General features: G+C 52.9%; 2 protein-coding genes and 1 long non-coding RNA gene across 5 annotated transcripts; 1 reads left to right on the forward strand and 2 right to left on the reverse strand.

The window, feature by feature from the left end:
* Positions 1–3,905: 3,905 nt before the first annotated feature.
* On the reverse strand, positions 3,906–6,543 carry LOC122379825. 3 transcript variants are annotated; one of them, XR_006256232.1, is made up of 3 exons: positions 6,481–6,543; positions 4,403–4,840; positions 3,906–4,103 (listed from the first exon to the last, which is right to left on the reverse strand). It is a non-coding gene; the product is annotated as an uncharacterized LOC122379825 (long non-coding RNA). The 3 variants fall into 3 exon arrangements; XR_006256233.1 differs by having other exon boundaries at positions 6,386–6,484; XR_006256234.1 differs by lacking the exon at positions 6,481–6,543 and adding an exon at positions 6,145–6,186.
* A 4,622-nt stretch (positions 6,544–11,165) lies between these two features.
* On the forward strand, positions 11,166–13,994 carry LOC122379826 (alpha-(1,3)-fucosyltransferase C-like). The gene is made up of 4 exons (XM_043362359.1): positions 11,166–11,471; positions 11,811–12,547; positions 13,222–13,405; positions 13,563–13,994. The coding sequence occupies exons 2-4, from the start codon at positions 11,828–11,830 to the stop codon at positions 13,880–13,882; spliced, it is 1,224 nt and encodes a 407-aa protein (XP_043218294.1). The 5' UTR covers positions 11,166–11,471; positions 11,811–11,827; the 3' UTR covers positions 13,883–13,994.
* Positions 13,995–14,206: 212 nt separating this feature from the next.
* Positions 14,207–19,411, reverse strand: LOC122379827 (wiskott-Aldrich syndrome protein family member 2-like). Its single transcript, XM_043362360.1, has 4 exons — positions 19,005–19,411; positions 16,385–16,533; positions 15,832–16,015; positions 14,207–15,203 (listed from the first exon to the last, which is right to left on the reverse strand). Exons 2-4 carry the CDS (start codon positions 16,521–16,523, stop codon positions 14,627–14,629), a joined length of 900 nt encoding a protein of 299 aa, XP_043218295.1. The 5' UTR covers positions 16,524–16,533; positions 19,005–19,411; the 3' UTR covers positions 14,207–14,626.
* Between the last annotated feature and the right edge of the window lie 623 nt (positions 19,412–20,034).

The following is a 20,034-nucleotide window of genomic DNA, read 5'->3' on the forward strand; positions in this document are numbered from 1 at the left end:
CGACATGCACCAGCATCCCGGCGCCCGCTGTCGTCCCGACGTCCACCAGCATCCCGGCGCCCGCTGTCGTCCCGGCGTCCCTTGCTCCCGCCGGTGTCCCGGCGTCCGATTCCTCCACCGGCGTCTCGCAGCGCCAGCGGCACCGGGCGCGCCCGCCGGTACATCAGCTTGGCGTCCGACTTACGCCGCAGTACCCTCTTGATCGGGATGCGCCCCAGCTCCTCGTTGAAGACAGTTGAGTGTCTCTCCGGCACGCCTTCGAACGTCCGCGCCGGCTGCACGCGGCATACCCGAGCCGATGACGTCATCAGACCAAGCGCCTGCAGCCACTCGCGTCCCATCAGCGAGCGGTGGGGTCCCAGCCCGGTCACCACCAGCCGCAGACGGGTCGCGGGTCTGCCCGACGCCGTGACACTGACAGCACCTCCCCTCTCAAGGGAATGACCTGACCTGTGAACGAGGTCAGGCGCAGGTCACATGGGTCCAGCAGCTGCAGAAGTCCCAGCTGCCGCGCTGTCTCCGCGCTCACCAGCGACACCGGGCTCCCCGTGTCCACGACCATGGCCAGCTGCTGGCCGTTCACCGTCACCGTCTTCATTTCCGGCTCCGCGGCGCTGGCTTCGACTGTGTTCACCAGCCACGCGTCGCCGTCGACTGAGCTCACCAGCCACGCGTCGCCGTCGCCGTCCGTCTGTTCGTCCTCCGCAGCCACCAGCCTCACCCGCCGCTGCGGACACGCCGCCTTCAGGTGCCCGGTGGAGCCGCACTTGAAGCATCGCCGCTGCCTGGGTCCTCCATCGCTGCCGCTGTTGCCCGGCGCGCCCCGGCCGTGTTCTCCGGCCGCTCCGCTGCGTCCGCCGCTAGCCGCCTGGCCAGCCGGACAGCGGCTGTCACGGGCGCGCGGCACAGCTCCCGCAGCAGGACAGTCTCGTTGCCAGTGCCCCGCAGCGCCGCACCGGAAACAGGTTCCGAGCCGTGACTGGGGCGACCTCACGGCATTGACGGCTCCCTCAGCGTCTGCTGCCGGTGCCTCGGCCAAACGCGTGCCGCCCAGCTGAGCACCGAGCTGCTCCATGTCCCGGTGCGCGCGTGCCGTCTGCCGTACCTCGGCCAGGGTCAAACCGTCGCCCTTCGAGGCGGCCAGCTTTACCAGCTTGGCCCGCAGACCGGCTCGGCTCCCCAGTACGCACCGATCGCGCAGCTCCCGGTCCACTTCAGTGGCTGCATAGCCGCAGCGCACGACCTGCGCTCGCAGACGGCCCAGGAACCTCTCCAGGTCCTCTTCCGGCTCCATTTGCATCCCGTGGAACAGAGAGCGCTCTGCCACCGCGTTCCTGACCGGAGACAGGTAGGTCGTCAGCTTCCTCTTGAGCCGCTCGAAGCTGTCGGCCGTCTCGCTCGTCTCCTCCGGCAGAGTCTCGCTGAGGTCGGCAACATCCGGCCCGACCAGGTGCAACAGCACCGCACACTTCCGGTCGGCCTCCTGGATCCCGACCGCACACAGGTAACGCTCGACACCGCGCAACCACCGGCCGAAATCGTCGCCCTGCCGAAACGGCTCCACCGCCGGAATCGACAGTCCCGTGCTGTTCATCCTGATCCCGGGCTGAGCTGCCTGCCCCGATCACAACACCCCGACCGCCGCCGCGAACTCCGGCCGTCGTCGCTATCCCGGCCTTCTCGACGCACCCGGCCGTCACTGCACTCCGCTCCTCTCCCGGCCGTCACTCCTCACTCTTCTCCTCTCCCCCACCGCCCGGCCGCCGGTCCCTGGCGCCGCCGCTGTCGTGTTTCCCGCGCTTTCTCCGGCGGGGGAGTCACGTGACCGTGACGCCACAATCACGTCACCGAGCGGAGAGTCCCGACCAATCACCGCGCGCCGTGACAGTCTTACGTCACCACCGGCCGGCCCAATCACAGCGCAGCCCGCCGACGCCAGCCACCGCGTCGACCAGGGTATATTGAGTGAAGCGTCGACCGCGCAACATGGCCGCTGCCAAAATCCGGCGAAAACAAGCACGTGTGTCACCACCGAGCAACGGGCAAACCGAAAACATGCAGCAGCGAAAAAAAAAACTAAGCACTAAGCAATTAGCAATTCGCTCCGCCTCTCACCGTTCGTCCTCCGTGCCCATCCGCTCTCGCCCGCCACCGCGCACTAAACACTCGCGAGACATCTCATCCTCGTCGCCAGGTTGTTCTATCGTGGTTCTGTCCTCGCCTCGCGTGTCGGCCGTGCGACTCCTGGGCAGAGAGCGGTACGGAATGGCACACTTCTGTATTAGTCCGACACACCCGGCACGGGACTCCCCCGTGCCGGCTCCCCGTCCAGACACATGCCCACGCGGCCAGGGCTCAGCGGCGACTCCCACACTTCCGGCCGCCGCGCCTGCCCACGCATGCGCGTCTCCGGCCGCCGCACCGGCCTAGCCACGGGCGGTCCCAGCCGCGGTCGGAGGGGGGACGGCTCAGGATACCACAGGTACCTCCAACTGACTTGTGCATGGCACCCTACTAACCGGTCTCTAGCGATGTGCCAAATTTGGGCACCATCGGCCCAGCCGTTCTCGAGATCTGGAAGCGGCACCCTGCACGTGCGCACGTGCAAAATGGGTCCCAACTGACTTGTGCACGGCACCCTACTAACCGGTCCCTAACTGTGTACCAAATTTGAGGGTAATTGGTCGAGCCGTTCTCGAGATCTGGAAACGACCCCTGCACGTGCGCACGTGCAGCAGCGCCCCAACTCTGGCACATGGATATGCAGTGCCTAGTGGGTGCCTACCTACATGCCAACTTTCAGCGCAATCGGCCAAGTAGTTACCGAGATATTGCAACAATTACAAAACGGACACCCCTTCGTTTTGCACGTGGCACGTGCATAAGGGGTCACCCACATGCATCAGGAATGGTCCAATACTTGGTAGAAGGAATGAAACTACCCTACAAAAATTACCGCGTGTAAATCGGTCAAGTGGTTGCTGAGATATAAGCCTCGCAAAAGCGTGACCACGGCCGGCCGGCCGGCCGGCCGCTCATACTCAGAAATTTCCGTTAATCTAAGGAAAGACTACGCTCGCTTCGCTCGCTCCGTAATAACCAATGGTCCGCTATATGCATTACGCGCGAGCTGATGGATGCTAATCAGAGGTAATTACCATAGCCATGAAAATGAAAATATACCTACTAGCAACAGAAAATACTCATCACTCATTCCAGAACCTCACCTCAGACACTGAAATAAATGTTGTTCGCAAGCGGATTAATCGCGAGGGCACTTTGTGAGCATCGTTTCGCCAGGATTATAGCATATTTCATTTGACTTCATTCCTTTGATTCAAGGCATATGGCACACCTCATGAACATACATTCGACGCATCTACGTAAAACGGCCCACACTGGAGTTAATCCATTTTAATCCAAATGCAACAACGCAGCCGCCCCAATGCCAAGTGCATTACCCGGCAATAACAGTCTAATCGGAGAACGTTTATAAGTTTAAATGCCTGTGAATAACTTTATTATCGGTCCCGGCCCCTCTTAGGTTATCTTCAATCTTCCCCTTCAACGCCAGGAGGTACCGGCATAGGGCTTGCCAGCGCCAGTAGTCAAGTTGAACGACGATTTCTTTCAGATCCGGCAATCAGTCAATCATATGATTGACTGATTGACGGATCTGTAAGAAATAATATTATCTATATAGATAATATTATCTACATGGGGATACAATGCTATGCACCGCTTAGACGGGTAAAGCTGGATTAATTATAGCCACTTATACCGTAACCAAAAAGCAAAACGCGCAGTTCCTTCGAATCTTTCGAAAAATAAGCAATATTCTGTCATTGAATAAAAAATGCTCAACTAAAAGAAGAGGAGGCGCCATGCCTTTAGCAGTAACTATAAACAAGAGCACATTTCTTTATTATAAAACAAGCAAACAGTTCAGACACATATCACATCGCCTCCAGAACACCATCAAGAAACGCAAAATTGTTCACAGAGTCAGCGGCAGATTCGATATCACGCTTCTGCACAGTTTTTCTTTTCCCATGTGACAAACAGGTACCAGCATGCTTGACAAGAGCCTCGATGAACATTTCCTGAAATAGACAAAGCAAATTTGTAAATAAAATTGCTCCATACCTTTTAAGTCATTTTTCTAACACTCTCGACCATAGGCGCGGGAACCGGCGGAGGGGGGCAGAGCGGTGACAGCTTGCCCCCCTCCCCCCCCCCAACTCTGGGGCCGTGGGGGCGGTGCCTCCACAACGTTGTGACGGAATATCGCACTTTTTTTTGCAAATCTTTCCTTTTTTGTTGAAAAAGCCAGATAACAGGAATGTGACGCTAAATTATGGAATAGTACGTAACGGCATGTTATAAACTACGTTATACGTACCGTGGCTTTTGAAACCAAGAAGACAGCCTCTTGATTTGCCATAGTGACATCCGGATCAAACTTCATGATTTTCTTTATCTTGGATATGGGCAGAGCGGTCGCCGACCTCGTGGGTGCGTCGGTCGGTTCAGACTGGAAGAGGTCTGTGCCGGAGTCGGGCAGTGCCTCGGAGCCGTATTCGGCGCCGACGTCCTCCGCGCTCCAGACCTCCTCGGTGGGTTCCGCCGCACCTGCGACTCCTGCTCCTTGTGGGGACGTGGCGCTTGGAGATGACTCGACCGGGGCCGGGTCATCCATAGTGCACTCCTCTCTGTCCGCCATGACACTGACGTTTGCTTCCTAAAACAAACCCAGTATCACGGGTGCTGCATGAGCTGCCGCTAAAACTCCGGGTGATACTCCTGATGGTGACAGAAGTATGTTGTTTTACAACAAATGCTGAAAAATAAAAATGAAGGGAGTCACCAAATAGCAACAATCATGTTAAGCTATTTTGGATAAAAATATTAATTTTCTCACACATGGAAGTTAGTTGCTTGCATTTCTCATACTCTGTTTGTCAACCACACACATGCACGCACACACCACTGACAACACATGAATGTCCCCCAATAAAAAAGAATAGATGTGCCAGCAATTTGGTGACATGCTGATAAAAATGGTGAGCAGAGTACCATGGCAATGGCAGATTACCAAGTATATAAACAATTTGTTGTCTATTTCATTGTTAAAATGCATAACTTTTCACTGCTTAAATTTTAATTTGAGATGGCAGAATCAAAGGGCTCAATTCACCCAGCCCTTCTTTCCAGTTTCCAGTCAACTGCTAATTGTTATATGATAAGTCCCGTGTAGGCCATAGTAGTCATTAGAATACCTGTATCATCCAGTTTGAGTGTTCACGATCTAGCCTGTGTGAATGATATATGAACAATTTCTGAGGAAAGAACTTCAAGAAACAGTGCATTTTGAATTTTTGTTAGATTGAGCTGCAGGTTCATAGAATAAATACAATTTTTATGTCCAATGTTATTTCATATATACTATTTCAGCTCTAGCAGTTGCCAGTGTTCACAAGGTGACATAAAACAGTGGAATCTAAAAACAAGGTGTGTGGGGTGATTTGATCAATGCTCTTGAAATTCGCTTGCACATATCACGTGACAATTGGCCTGTGGAAGGCAGAGGGAGGGGGAGAATTTCTATGCAGTCATGTGCCTTAATATGCCCTCTGACACCCTGTGTTTAGATTCCACAATCCACCCATAAAACTCAGCCTGAAAAGAATTGCGTAGATCAGGTGGCATTATCAGCACAGCAAAGTGCTAATGACTTCACCCGACTTCACCTGGTGGCTGGTTCTTTGTGGCCTTGCACCAGTGATGTCAAATGTACATGCTGATAAATCTTATAGCCTTCAATCCTCCGTAATTAGGTGAACATCAGCATGCTAATCTCAAGGCCGTATAAGAGGCTAACCTGACCTGGCCCACTTCGGCCTTCGCAGGATCAAAATTTTACATCTTACAAGAATGATAAAATCTAAGCAATTTTTAATTTATAAACCATCTGTTTTATCCAAATCCACTATCTGAGCCAACATCTCAACCAGGGCTGCGGAGTCGATGGATTTTCGGCGACTCCGACTCCGGCTTTCAAAAACCAGCTCCGACTCCGACTCCGACTCCGGGCAGAATTGTCGACTCCGACCGACTCCAACTCCTGACTCCGACTCCGCAGACCTAGCAGGGCTGCGGAGTCGACAGATTTTCGGTGACTCCGACTCCGGCTCGGGTTTCTAAAATCGACTCCGACTCCGACTCCGGTCACAACTGTCGACTCCGACCGACTCCGACTCCGACTCCGACTCCGACTCCGCAGCCCTGATCTCAACCTTAGGGATAAACTCAGCTGCATAATGCACAATGCATACGTGCGGCCAATGCTTCTAAAACAAGGCAAATCCAAATTGAAGTCACTGACCAAGGAATTTGGATAAATCTTCAACTTCTGAGACCCATTAAAACAAAATGCGTGCAAAACCGCCATAAGTAACATCAAAATACCATTAACAATACCTCAAATTCGAAAGAATCCCAAAAAAATATGCGATCCATTCGACTTCGAATGGAATAACGCGTGATCCTGTTCAGTTTGATCAAAGTGGATACTCTCCTCTCTAGTGTCCATGGCAACCAGCTGAAAGCTGAAAGCAAAGCAGCAATCAAAGAAGGCACTTTAGAGCACTTTTCTGATAAATTATGTATTTTAAAAACAGAATATTAACAAAACGGAGTCTTTTCACGATAAAAAGCCTATGACTCTTCTAAAACGCTTTAAAACGTTTTACATGACGTCAAATATCGAAGTCTGTAAGCAGTAAAAGCTTTGCTATCGAACGTAATGTTGCGCTGCCAGCTGCTTTCCCGCCAACGTGAGCCACAATAATCGCATGCGAAATTACAAACAAACTCACACTGACACCGTTTGCAGCTCCATAAGAAAAGCACTGTGAATAAACATTGTGGGAAATAGGTGGGCAAGTCCCAATCGATTTCACATTCCTCTATGGTTGGTTGGATGCCAGTTTGCCGAAGTGACCCTACTTCCAGTGGGATAAGATGGGAAAGAAATGCTGCTTGTGGAAATGCTGCTAACGAGGGTAGTAATCAGTTCTGAGGGCACTGCAGTCTAAGCCTATCGAAAGGTAATACATTTATAAATGAAAGGTAGACAAAACCACAAGCGAAAGTTAGACAAACAGACATCGACCGTCACCGGTCACCGTTTCACTCTCTTGAACGTCTTATCGATTCACCGCTTAAAAAGGAAAAAACGCACGACAACGAACCACATCAAATCAGTCCCACGCACAAGGGGGAAAAGCTAAAAAAATTGAGCGCTCAAAAAATTGAGCGGGCCCCATTATGAAGGAATAGGCGAAACGATGGTATTTTACAATGCCTTTAGCGTCACACTACGGCAACTATCGTATCAAAATAAGGTATCAATGGCAAGAGGGAGCAACAAGGCTTCTTCTCGAACACTCGCCGTGATAATTTATATCGGTGTTTTTGGAAAGAAAAAGCCCTAAAGACGCTCAACTTTTTGAGCGCCACTTGTCGTTCGGGACCGCGATACTCAATAAATTGAGCGCCACGACAGACGACAGTCAGCTGGCGCTAAAAAAATTGAGTGCCGGCCAGCATCTACACTCAATTTTTTGAGCGTTCTCCGTGACAGGTGAAGCCGGTACTGGCTGCCATTCTTGATGTTATGTTCGTTGAAATACGTTAAACTGAGTTGAAACAGAAATGCAGGAAGTTGAATGCTACGTGGTACCCAAACTTTTCACAAACCCATGGCATCATGTCACATTTTCCGCTAGTAGTTTTTCCGGTCGCCTTTCGGATTCGGCACACCTCAAATAATTATACAGGGCTTGATATGAATACTGTATTGATATTCTCTGACTGTACTGGGAGAAGGGAATACGTGAATACAGAAAGATATCCACCCACGCTTGAATATTGGAGAATTATAGCAAGAAAAACTGTATTGCCACAGTTACAACTTACAAGGCCATCGGCCGCAAACAAACAAAAATACTATACAATGTGGGTTAGATTCACAAACATCATCAAGCGTGGAACACAGAGACGAGCAAAACAACATCACATTATCGCATGCCACCCCGACCACATTGGAACCGGGTGACCTGCGACCGGAACCTGCGTCTTGCCAGCATACATCACAAAAGCAGGAGGCAGTGTCGTACTGCTTTGATCCAAAATATGCCATATAACAAATGATATAAACGACCTAAGCTCGGACTAAGCTAATCATTATCAAATCCTTAACATGTAAAGGACGAATGGAAACATCGAGTCTCAGACCAGCAGTAGCAACCCTATCACATCACAAAGAACACGCGGCATTATCAGACAGCCGTTTTGTTATCGGGCTACAGGCGGCGACGGCGTGGTTGCAGACCAGCTGCGAGGTAGCGGCGTGCGGGCAAAAGGCGCGGGCACACCTCCATGTGGCCGTGCAGACAGTGCGCGGTCGGCGTCGCATAGTGGGCGGCATCGGGCTGTCCCGGGGCCGTCGAAGCCGCACAGGTTGTCGGCGCATGTGGGCGCGCGCGGTCACCACGGCCAGCTGCTCACCGCCAGCACAGACTGCGCAGCGTCGCCGCTCCGCCGGCCAGAACACGCAGACAACCCTTCTTGCAGTCGCACAACACGTTGCCAAACTCATTCACCTGCTCCACCATGTTGTTGATGTCACCGAGTCGTTCAAGTTGTGGCTCGTGCCGTCGAGCATGACCTGCCCGATCGGACACGGGTCAGCAGCTTCTGCTCCAGCGAAGTCTTCATCTTGGTGACGTCTTGCTGATCTCCACAAAGGCTGAGCAGATGACCTTACCCACAGGGACGGCCGACGTCCTCGCCAGCGACCGCTTGGTTGTGCAGACCTGCCAGAAAAAGAAAAGCTGTTTGGTGATCTCAAACGATTTTTTTTTCTTTATGCAGTGGAACAAAATGGAAAATATGCCATACAACAGGAACTAAAAAAAGATGCAGCCTAGGTCGTCTAAGAAATGGGTGCAACATTGATAAAATTCTTCATTGAATGAATTCTGCAAATGCTTTTGATAAAATGTGTGGTGATTATAAGGAGACCACTTTACTATAAAATTGCTCAGGATTCCCTACCTGGACGTGTCAAAAAAATCCTGACTGCACACCAACAATGAGCATCAAATCCGAAACCTCTACCAGGTACCTAGGGATAATTAAATTCTGATTCAGGAAAATATTTCACATCATACAAATAAAAACCTTTACTATATTGAAACTGAAAATGTGATGCCGATTCAGTGACCTAAGGGTCTCAAAGTATAATGATGAATTAATCTATTATAAATTTGGTGGTGACTGCCGACTGGCGTCTGGCGGCCTAGACCTTGAGGCTTGAAAGTGGCCTTCCTTTTCCGTTGACTCTGATCCTCCAGATGGAAATGATATAAAGGATCATTTTTATCTTATTTCATATGAGCCAGTCAGCAAAGTGGCTATCCTGTTTCAGCATTCACACACGCAATAGTTGACCGTCAGTCTGTCATGCTGTCAGTGTTGTGAAGTAACGAAGGAGTTGAGTTTTGTTGATTATAAATTGTGATGTTATGTAAAGGACTGGAAAATGAATGTGAAAACTGTGGAAACATATTGGCAGAGTATTGTCACTTACTATCAGGACATATGGATACAGAATACATTCAAATTAATAAGAAATGCCAAATATCAAGGTACTCAATCACTGATAGCAGTGGACTATCATATGTTTTAATGTCAATTATATGAAAGTTAAGACTGAAACTACCTTTTACCTCATCATACCTAATGAAAAAATGTGTGAAGAAAACATCCACAGCCTCTTTGAAGCACTTAGACCACTAAAAAACAAAAAAATTCACGTAAATATGGTGTGTCTCCTTCCTTCAAAACATCATATCGGATGGCGCCACTTTCGTCGACAGTTACTTATCTGCACGTAAATCGAGGAAAACGTGAATTGATTGACGTTTACGTGTTTCCAAATTTAAAACCACAGCATATTCAAACTTTTGAAAGTACCTTTTAACATCTAAGTATAACTAAAACGATAAAAACTTACCTTCAACACAAGGACGACGACAACCACGCGACCGGAGACGTCGCGACGAAATAAACAAACGGCGCCGCCAAATGAAAAATATTCTCCGATATGGGTAATGTGAAATTGAGTCGCAATCATTTTGGGTAGTATGAAAAATGCTCTTTCCAACAGAACCCTAGTAAAAAACGTGAATGGACAAAAAATAACTTTAATTTCGACATAAATATTGGCCAGTTTTTAAGTCATCCTGGTATGCCGTAAGATTTCGACCTATAAATTGGTGTTCCCCCAATCATTGAAGCTTGAGCAGTGAAAAATATGAAAGCCTAATCTGTTTTGCATCATTAGTGATTCTCCTAGGGTGTTGCCATTTCTCCCTAGGTGTTGCGAGTTGCTTTTGCAAAAAGTGTTCCTGAAACGGCTCAATTTTTTGAGCCCTCAGCATTACGCCTATGGGAGCCTCTGACGTCACACGCTCAATATTTTGAGCGCTCAATTTTTTTAGCTTTTCCCCCTTGTGCGTGGGACTGAAATGTATCTATGCTGACTGTCTGCACAACTCACTAACCTCAACAGGCCCACCGACTGACCCCACTGACCCCACTGACTGTCTCCCATACAGTCTCCAACCGACCCCACTGACCGTCTCCCCCTGACCGTCTCCCCCTCACCGTCTCCCACTGACCGTCTCCCACTGACCGTCTCCCACTGACCGTCTCCCACTGACCGTCTCCCACTGACCGTCTCCCACTGACCGTCTCCCACTGGCCCCGCTGACCGCATCCCACTGACCGTCTCCCACTGACCGTCTGCCACTGACCCTACTGACCGTCTCCCACTGACCGTCTCCCACTGACCGTCTCCCACTGACCGTCTCCCACTGACCGTCTCCCACTGACCGTCCCCCACTGACCCCACTGACCGTCTCCCACATGGACCCAACCGACCGTCCTCCGCAATCACACTTATGTACGGTTTTATCGATCAGCATTATTTGTACAATTTCACTTTTCACGGAACACAACACCGCATGTCGCCCTCCCCTCCTCCGTCCCTCCCCACCTGTCATTTTATGCAGTGTCGGCCGTTCTACATTTCCCACACAGGTGTTGGCGTGTGTCAGCAAGATGAAAGCACTCCGAGAAGGCCCAATGCGACGGAGGTGTCAGGTGTCGGCACCCCGAGCGTCGCCACCTGCCGTCGGTACCGTCGGCGTCGTCGCGTCAGCACCGTCGGCGTTATTCGAGACCCAGACGACGGGCGGCTGCCCTGGGGACCGGCGACGTGTGCCCTAGGGCCGTGAACCGCACCACGTGCAGATTCTTCATACCTGGTGGAGCCAAAAAGAGACGGCTCTTGGCTGCCTTGCGTGGAGCGAGATTCAACAAGTGACAGCCTATCCGGAAAGGTGCGTTTCAGGTTTTCATAAATGCAGATAATCCCGTTATATTAGAAAGCCGTTTTTGCTACGTTCTTAACTTTTCCAGTCTTGTTATCTTGTAATTACGATTACTTGCCATAAAGGACACAGAACGGATATTTTTTAATGTAATGGCGGGATGGTGCTCTTCTTGAATAAACTAAAGATGTAAGACGTTTCGCCATTCATCAGGTATTTAAACGGGTGAAAGGCGATTGATAAATATATCTCAACGAGACTGATATTCTTTCAATGATGATTGGTAGGCATTTCTTTTTAAGGACTTAGTCTCTTAATGACAATCTGATTATCGCTTTCGTTCGGCAGAATCGACACCAGTCAGCATGGCCCTGGTGCAACATGCCGTCCAACCAAGAAGAGGAATGACATATTTCATCTTTCTAGTTGTTCTTTTAGTACCGTCGATATTGTACATGTGCCGACCAACTTTTGATACGAGACATTTTATTTTATCCCAAATGCAGCACAGGCATCTCAGTGACCATAGTGAAAACACCTTTATAAGTGAAAGTTCATCACCAAGAAATAAGACGATATTGCTTTGGACGACATTTTACGGCAGTCCCGATCCGTGGGAGCTGCTGTTTTATGACACGGTGTCGGGCGGCTGTCCGGTGTCGGGCTGCACTCTGACCCACGACCGGGAGCAGCTGGACTCCGCGGACGCCGTGCTGTTCCACCTGCTGGACATCCAGCTGGAGGATCTGCCGCGGCGGCGGCCGGCCGGCCAGCTGTGGGTGCTGTTCTGTCTCGAGTCGCCCGGTTACCCGCTGGTGCGCCGGCGCCGCCTGGCCCGGCTGAACGGCCTGTTCAACTGGACCATGACGTACCGCTGGGACAGCGACGTGGCCGTGCCGTACGGCCTCGTCCTGCCGCCCGGCCGGCTGCCCCGGGCCGTCAGTGCCGTGCTGCCCCGGCGGCCCGCGCTCGCCCGCTACCCTCCGCCGACCACCAAACGCCGACTGATGACCTGGATGGTCAGCAACTGTCGCACGCCCGGCAAACGGGAACGCTATGTCGCCCAGCTGCGCCGGCATATTCAGGTGAGTGGCCCTAAATAGCCGGCTTGTGTGAGAAGTAGGCAACCTTGAATACCGGCCGTAGGATTGATAGACGAGCATGGCCAATTCGGTACGTTTAAACGCCGTTTCAAATTCGAAATAATTATGGGATATTCTTATAACCGAAGCAGTGTCGAAGCATATAACCGTTTATAGAGAACGGGTTTCTCTAGAACAGATTATATTCAGCTTTATAAAGAGCGATTTACCTATTTTTACTTTTTTAATGTATATTTTTACGGACTTTTCTACCTATATGATGCTTCCCACATCAAAGCAGGTTCAAAGAATGGATATGATGGAGGTCGCTCTCGCTAGTACATATACCTAAGCACCAGCCCTCCGTAAACGGATGGACCGCGAGAGTCGCTCTCATTCAATTGTCGCCAACATAATCAGGTGAACGGCGCTTCTTGAGGTGAACGTTTACGGGCGGACTATATCTTCTGGCTATCGTTCGTCTCCACCTGTGTCACTACAGCGCATATTCGCTATTCAGGTGACGGAGGACGTATCATAGATACGAGCAAACTATAAAAGAGTATAACTCGCCTTACTCAATATCCCGTGTCGCCAACGGGGCATCAGCTTAGGGCAAACACATGCGAGCAAACCACAGCACCCGCTGACCTCCCGTGTCGCCGGCATGTCCCCAGGTGGACATATACGGCAGCTGCGGGACGCTCAAGTGCGGCCGCTCCGAGTCGGTTCAGCAGCAGCGCAATCACACCAACTTCCCCTGTGAAAAGGCCATCACCGACTACAAGTTTTACCTGGCGTTCGAGAACACCCTCTGTCCAGACTATGTTACGGAAAAGTTCTTTCGAACCCTCGCTCTAGGTGAGCTTTAGAACAAAGCTACGATATAACTATGTTTGCGGAGTGATCTTAGAACGTCTATATGCAATAATATACATAGTTATGTACCCATTTAAGCCAGTCGGGTGGCTAAAACAAGACTGACTGATGGGTGTCGGTCCTTGTATTTCGTCTGCAGGAACGGTGCCGGTGGTTTTCGGTGGAGCACAGTACTCCTCACTGGCCCCAGAGGGCAGTTACATCGACGCGCTACAGTACGAGCCTCGGGAGCTGGCCGAGCTTCTACTCTACCTGGACAGAAACGACACCGCCTACCGGGAGCTGTTCCGATGGCAGGCTGACCACCGGGTGGTCAACGCACACCCGCTGCGGCCGCTCACGTGCGGCCTGTGCCGGCGGCTGCACGAGCTCCCGGCCGGCACACAGGTGGGCGTTCGACACGACCTGCACCGCTGGTACTCCGCTAAACAGTGTCACCAGTGGCGCCCCAGAGGCTGAGGTTCACACGGGACACGGTAGGATGGAAGCGAGGGAAGTGTTTGGGATACGTCGCTGAGGCTGATGACTGGGGCCAATACAAACATTTTGTAGTCATTTCCCCGGAAAGATACACTGAGCTCTTTCTTCGAACCCATCGGTCGATTATCGTATGACATATTGCTGTTTTTAATTTCACTTATCGGTGCCTTTTCTAATGCAAAGCTCCTCATCCCGTCGACGTAATTCGAATCAAAGAATATCTCGGACAAAGAAAAAACAGAAACGAAACAACCGTAACAAACGGCAACGCCAATTCGATGATTGCCGATGAATGCCAGTTAGTGAATGCCATTTCCTGTGTATTTGAGTCACATCAGTTGATTTTTACATTGAACGGCTGCGTGTTCATCGACGGATGACAATTTCACTGTCAACAAACGAAGTCGCGAGCGATGCACACACGTGGTGGGGCGTCTAGCTGCCTGCCGGAGGCTCGGGCACTGCAGCTGGTCTGACCGTACCGCCGGATATCGCGACACGGCTAATCCCCGGAAAACACACGCACAACACAGATCCCGCTGACACCACGGCTCACCGCAACATCTGCATTCCGGCAACCGACTGACCCGACCACTGGTCCCATAGTTTATATTTCTTTGGACATCTCACCCTCGGGCCGTCGTCGGCAGCGACCTGGCTCAGGAAACAACTGCTCGGGGCGCTCTTTACGGTTCGCCGCGGACCACCGCCCTCCCAGTCCACTCACTTGGTGATAAATATGAGCGCTACCGCTAGAATCACGCCCAGGACGATTACGGAAAGGGAAATGAGCATCACCTTCTTGAATCCACCACACTTCACCGGTTCTTTTCGCTGCGGCGGCGGCTCGGACGGCGGCACCAGGGACGCCTTGCGCGTGTCGCGGACGGGCAGCTCGCGCGCCGCGCCGTTCTCTGCTCGCACGATCGGCCGCGGTCTCATCATGGGAGGCATGAGGCCGGGAGGCATCATGGGTCTGCCGAGCGCCGAGCCGGGCGGCGCCGGCCGGCCCTTCCGGTCGACCGTCATAGTGGTGAGCGGCGCGTCGGGAGCGTACGCCGAGTGCGGCGTGCCCACGCGCAGCTCGTACAGGCTGGCGGCGCGCGGCGGCGGCGGCAGCGACATGGGACCGACGGCCATCGGCGGCGGCGGCGGGCCGTGGTGGTGCACCGGACAGGGCTCCCCGTCCCAGGTGATGCCAGCGCCCGGCGGCCCCAGCAGTAGCGGCACAGACTGCGCCGAACGGATGGTGGGCGGGCCACCACCGCCGGCCAGCGGCACCAGCTGCACGGCCGGGCCCCTGTCAGACAATACGAACACGTCGTCAGCAGCAGTCACATAAATACCGCTACTAAATACCGCTCTCAAGTACCGTTGGTCGCAAGTTGCAGCCGCCAATTGCCTCAGGGAATCGCGTTGAAAGGCGATGTCGCGGAGTATAGAAGGGAAAGGACGGAAAATTTTTAGGCCGGCGACCGACCCTAATCGCACCTAACAGCGGCGCCTCCCCACCTGTTTGTGTCCATTTAGGCCCACGCCGACCCTCACGTCCGTCAGATCCGCCCCAGGCGGACCCCGAGGGGAGGTCCGAGGCGGGCATGGTAGGGACCGGCGACGATTAACAGCGAACCGTCTCACGTGCGTACGGGACAAAAACAAACTTCCCACACCGGCCGAATGGCGCCAGCGTCGCGCGACCAGCTTTGCCTTTGGCGCAGACACGGCCACCTTGAGACTGACTTTTCACTTGTTGGAATGAATTGCAAAGCCTCCAACATATTAAATTAAACACCGGCTTTAAATAAGAGTGGGTGCGTTTTGAAAAGTGCCAGTTACATTTTAATGTTATCACCGCGCGTAACATTGGTCAACAGCATGTCAACTAATGCTGTAACCCGTCATCTTCCACGCCTGCCGTCCCGACTCACCGGTGTCGGTCGTGAATGGTGACCTTTGTGTCGCTGGAGCACTCGGAGGAGGCCGAGGTGGAGGCGTCCGTCTCCTGGGGCGGCGGCCGGCCCCGGTAGGCCACCGGCGCCGCCTGGCGCGGTGGCCGCTCCGTGTGTGACGTCTGGTCAGAGACAGAGCCCGGGCCGCGGCGGCTCGCAGACTCTGCCGATGGCGCAGGATGCCGCAGGTCAGTTGGCCCGGGTCAATGGTAGAATGAATGAACTAATGTGTGAATCATGCGGTTGAAGCTGAGTCTCGATATAAAAGTAACGGCAGCCGATGACGATTAACAGTTTAGGCTACATATCTCATTCATTATTGGCTCTGAGTGACAGTTCCACAGGGTTAAAACTCTCTAAGCTGAGCTTGTCGTGGATAAGAAACTCCTGTTGGCTGTTACATGGTTTAAGTGAAAATCGAAGGATTAACCGTGACCAAAATCCCGGACGGTATGCGGTACTCGAAAATCGCGAGAGCTGTTGAAACTGGGAGGTCTAACCGGCAAGGACAAGCTGAGTCGTCTGTACTCACCGGACCGGTGCCGGTCGCTGTAGCTCTGGTGCTGGTGGTAGTTCATGTCCCGGTGCTGCCAGGCGATGGGTGTGCGCGCATCCTCGGAGGTAGCCGCCTGGGAGCCGGCCCGCCGGCCCCCGCCCCGATAGTTGGACATCCAGCCGCGGCTGCAACCATGACGAACGTAGTATTGAGCACAGAGAACACCACCGGCGGAAGCTACATCCAATCCAATACGAAGAGCATGCTGAGCATATCACTCATCATGTCAATATTTATTGCGTGTTTATGTTTGGTTAAGGCCGATAACCGGAATAGCTGGAATGACATGAGTGGCTGAGCCCAATCAAACTTCTTATTTGCTTCCCTAGCGCTGCATGTGCATAATCCAGTTAAGTATACATAGTATTGTATCTAGATGCTGTCATTCGAAACACAAGTTATCCCACATCACGGAGCCGGGCGCCACCGCTGCTGCGCTGCAGTCTCCATCAGCTGACCGCGGCCACAGGTTAGCTGCTTGTGCCCCGTCGCAGTCTCCCAACTCAACGCGCGGCGACCGGTCGCAAACGGGCTGCCGCATTAACGCGAGGCTACATGAGGCTTCAAGGGCTGGGGAGGGGGGAGGGGGGAGTCATCATGCCGACGTCACAGGTGTAGATACAGCGATGCCAAGAGATAAAGTGGCTCCCTACAATGGGGCCTCGATGACCGATGTCAGCGAATCTTTCCGCCATTATGCACAGACGGAATGAGATCGTTTCGTAGCTTTTCACCTACACAAGCTGTATTGAGGCTGTTGTGCTGCTGGTCCATGGTCGGTAGCACACAAAAATACCTGTAATTACGCATACACCACATAGGAACTTAATGGTGGTCGTTGGACACACTGGGTCAGCTGAATTCGACACTAAAATCGGAGACGGTTTAGCCGGTAACAAGTTCACACATCGACCTCGGACTGTAGCCTGTCCCTCAGTCAGCTAGCCTCCCTGGCTTCCACACTCCTTCCCAATGGAAGGTTAGTTCACTGATAGCGGCCGATCCCCGAGAACCCCGGGTCTGACCCGAACACCGGAATGTGGCCATGGGCCATGTCATGTCGGTGATGAATCGGCTTTGAGATGGCGCTCCGGCTGCGCACAGCTATTTCGTGCCACGCCATTTCAGACGTGTAAGCCAACAGATCTGTAGGCACCGTTTTAGATGAGCCGAAGAAAGAGGACACTAACATTATTTCCGCATCCACCGAATCGCTTCATAAGTTCGATTTCGGCAATGCTTATGCGAGAGATGTCGCCAGTCGACAATGCAACGGGATCGGACATCAACATTGGCATCGATATCGGAGGGCGGCACTTTCACACAATGCGGAGACTGACACACGATGATGAGGTACCTATAAAAGGACGGATTCCCAAAAGTCTGGAAATCCCATCTCGCCGCTCGCACTATTGTCCAATTCCATGGATGCCGGAGACCGTCTGTTGGTCCTCGACAGCTCATTCATTAAATTCACGTCTAGTGCGAGGCTGACCCTGCCTGGCACCGTCTCTCCACTACCGAGACCGGTTGCCTTGATGCCGCGCCCCCCATGGGCTGGCTTCCCGGGCCGTGCCGTGAGTTGTCCTCTCGGACTGTAGCCTGTCCCTCCGTCGGCTAGCCTCTCTGGCTTCCGTGCCCCTACCCATCTTAGGTTGACCCCTAGGGCTGCTTTGTAGCTCAGTGGGATGATCTCTTGAGCTGCCCTGCCCCTCCCTCGGCTGGTCTCTCGGGCTGCTGTGCTGTGATGCACCCTCCGCGGGACAACCTTTTGGGCTGCTGTGCTGTAGCGATGTGGCTGTGGGCTGACCTATCATGCTTTATTTGTTTGTTTTGTTTTGTTGGGTTAGGCCCTTTCGGTCGACAAGACCATTGCAGAGCCGGAAGGATGATAGGAATTAGGGGGAGACATTGGTCTGGGCAGGCACCCTAGTGAGTCGCCGGGGCTGAGCCCGTCCAAGGACAGGCCACCCAGCCCCAAGGCACTCACTGCACCCGGCTACGGGGTGCGCTCCCTCAGGAGCAGCGGTGCCGCTCCAAGGGAGCAGCCCGCATGAGATAAAGTTGCCTGTCCAGCCCGGAGGAGGGTTGCGACGTGGAGGAGAAGGATTTCAGTATCCTGAGGATAGAAGCACGGATAGGTGTGATCATGCTTTACCGGGTCCCTCCACGGGATGACCTCTTGAGTTGTCCATGCCTCTCCGTGGGCTTAACAACTCTCTGTTGTGCAGTACGTTGGGCTGACCTCTCGAGCTGCACCCCGCCTCTCTGTCGGCTGCGCCCTGCCTCCCCGCGGGCTGCACCCTGCCCCTCAGTGGGCTGCACCCTGCCCTCCGCGGCTGACGGCCACTCCCGGCGGCCGGCCGGGCTCGACACGGTCAGCGGGCGGCGTTTGACCGCGGAACGGCCCACCAGCGGCGGCCGAGTTTAATGACCTCGGCGCCGGCCAGTCTGTCACGGCTGGTGGCATCTCCGCCACGTCCGGCGTGATAAAAACACACACACGCATACACATAAACCATATGCAAACACCTGCGTGAAAGCACTGGACAAAGTATACGAATCTACAATCTGTGATGACAAAAGTTTTGCTCACCTGTCGGTTCAGCAGGCAGTGACTGACGTGTCGTGCAGGTACCGTTTGAAGACACGATATTCACTCACTCTGGTCCGCACAGCCGCCGTCCAGTGACGTGGCGTCTGTCCGACACTGAGCACAGCTCCTCCACGACCCTCGGCGCGGCCCCAGCTGCCGTTCCGCGGCCGGCCCCCTCCCAGTGACGCGTCTTCTCACCGCGGAATGAGCAGCGCCGCGCGGCTGCAGCGCTCCGGTCAGCGGTGCTTCTCGGACGCGTCTGACGGCGAGTCTCGGCCGCGCCTGACGCCGCTCCTGGCGCCGCCGCTGCGGCTCAGTTCAATAACACGCAGCCAGGGTATGAGGTATGGCGGCGCTGCCTCCCGCGCACCGGCCCGCCGCGCTCGCCCGCTCATCAAAACAGCCCCGTCTCGGCCGGCCGCGCGGTCATGGAGCGAGGCAGGAATGCGATAAGGGAAAGGGTCCGACAATCAGCAAACCCAGCTCATTAATGTGCTTTTGCGAACATTTTCTGGCGTCATATTTCCGATGAATTCATTTTTAAATTATCCGAGAAAGATGAGCGAAATGATATGCAATATTCTACTGTGACCTTTCTCCTACAAAAGGGATTGATGAAAATTACATTTTGCTCGAAATGTCATTTTCATCTAGCCTACAAGTTTTTCCATTTCAATCAATTTCGATCTCGATTATCATAAAATAACCGAAATGACTTTTCAAAATCCGTCCACGCTAGGGGAAGTTGGGGCAATGCCGGAGTTGGGGCAAAGCCGAAATTCGAGATATTTCGAAAACCGTAAGACATGGATGCCACCTGTCAGTGATACTCTGAAGCTTAACCCGCGCACCGACGGGGGGGGGGGGCGGATATCCGCTCCCCTGAGGTTTTTCGCGGATAGCGGGAAAACCGCGGCGCGTAGCGCCGCGAAATTTGGTATGACTATAACCTCATCAATTTTACACATGGTGTGCAAGTTTCAACCTCGTAACTTTTAAGGTCAGGTCACCAGGTCACTTTGAATGACCC

The sequence above is a fragment of the Amphibalanus amphitrite genome, unplaced genomic scaffold (genome assembly GCF_019059575.1).
Source record: "Amphibalanus amphitrite isolate SeventyFive unplaced genomic scaffold, NRLGWU_Aamphi_draft 000084F_arrow, whole genome shotgun sequence".
Taxonomy (NCBI): domain Eukaryota; kingdom Metazoa; phylum Arthropoda; class Thecostraca; order Balanomorpha; family Balanidae; genus Amphibalanus; species Amphibalanus amphitrite.

What these genes read in the sequence shown, in the direction of transcription:
- LOC122379826 (XM_043362359.1), top strand. Translation starts at nt 11,828, where the DNA reads ATGGCCCTGGTGCAACATGCCGTCCAACCAAGAAGAGGAATGACATAT. An exon ending in AGCTGCGCCGGCATATTCAG is followed by an intron (nt 12,548 to 13,221) that starts GTGAGTGGCCCT and finishes GCATGTCCCCAG; the next exon opens with GTGGACATATACGGCAGCTG. An exon ending in CTTTCGAACCCTCGCTCTAG is followed by an intron (nt 13,406 to 13,562) that starts GTGAGCTTTAGA and finishes TTTCGTCTGCAG; the next exon opens with GAACGGTGCCGGTGGTTTTC.
- LOC122379827 (XM_043362360.1), bottom strand. Translation starts at nt 16,523, where the DNA reads ATGTCCAACTATCGGGGCGGGGGCCGGCGGGCCGGCTCCCAGGCGGCT. An exon ending in CAGCGACCGGCACCGGTCCG is followed by an intron (nt 16,016 to 16,384) that starts GTGAGTACAGAC and finishes CGCCATCGGCAG; the next exon opens with AGTCTGCGAGCCGCCGCGGC. An exon ending in ACCATTCACGACCGACACCG is followed by an intron (nt 15,204 to 15,831) that starts GTGAGTCGGGAC and finishes ATTGTCTGACAG; the next exon opens with GGGCCCGGCCGTGCAGCTGG.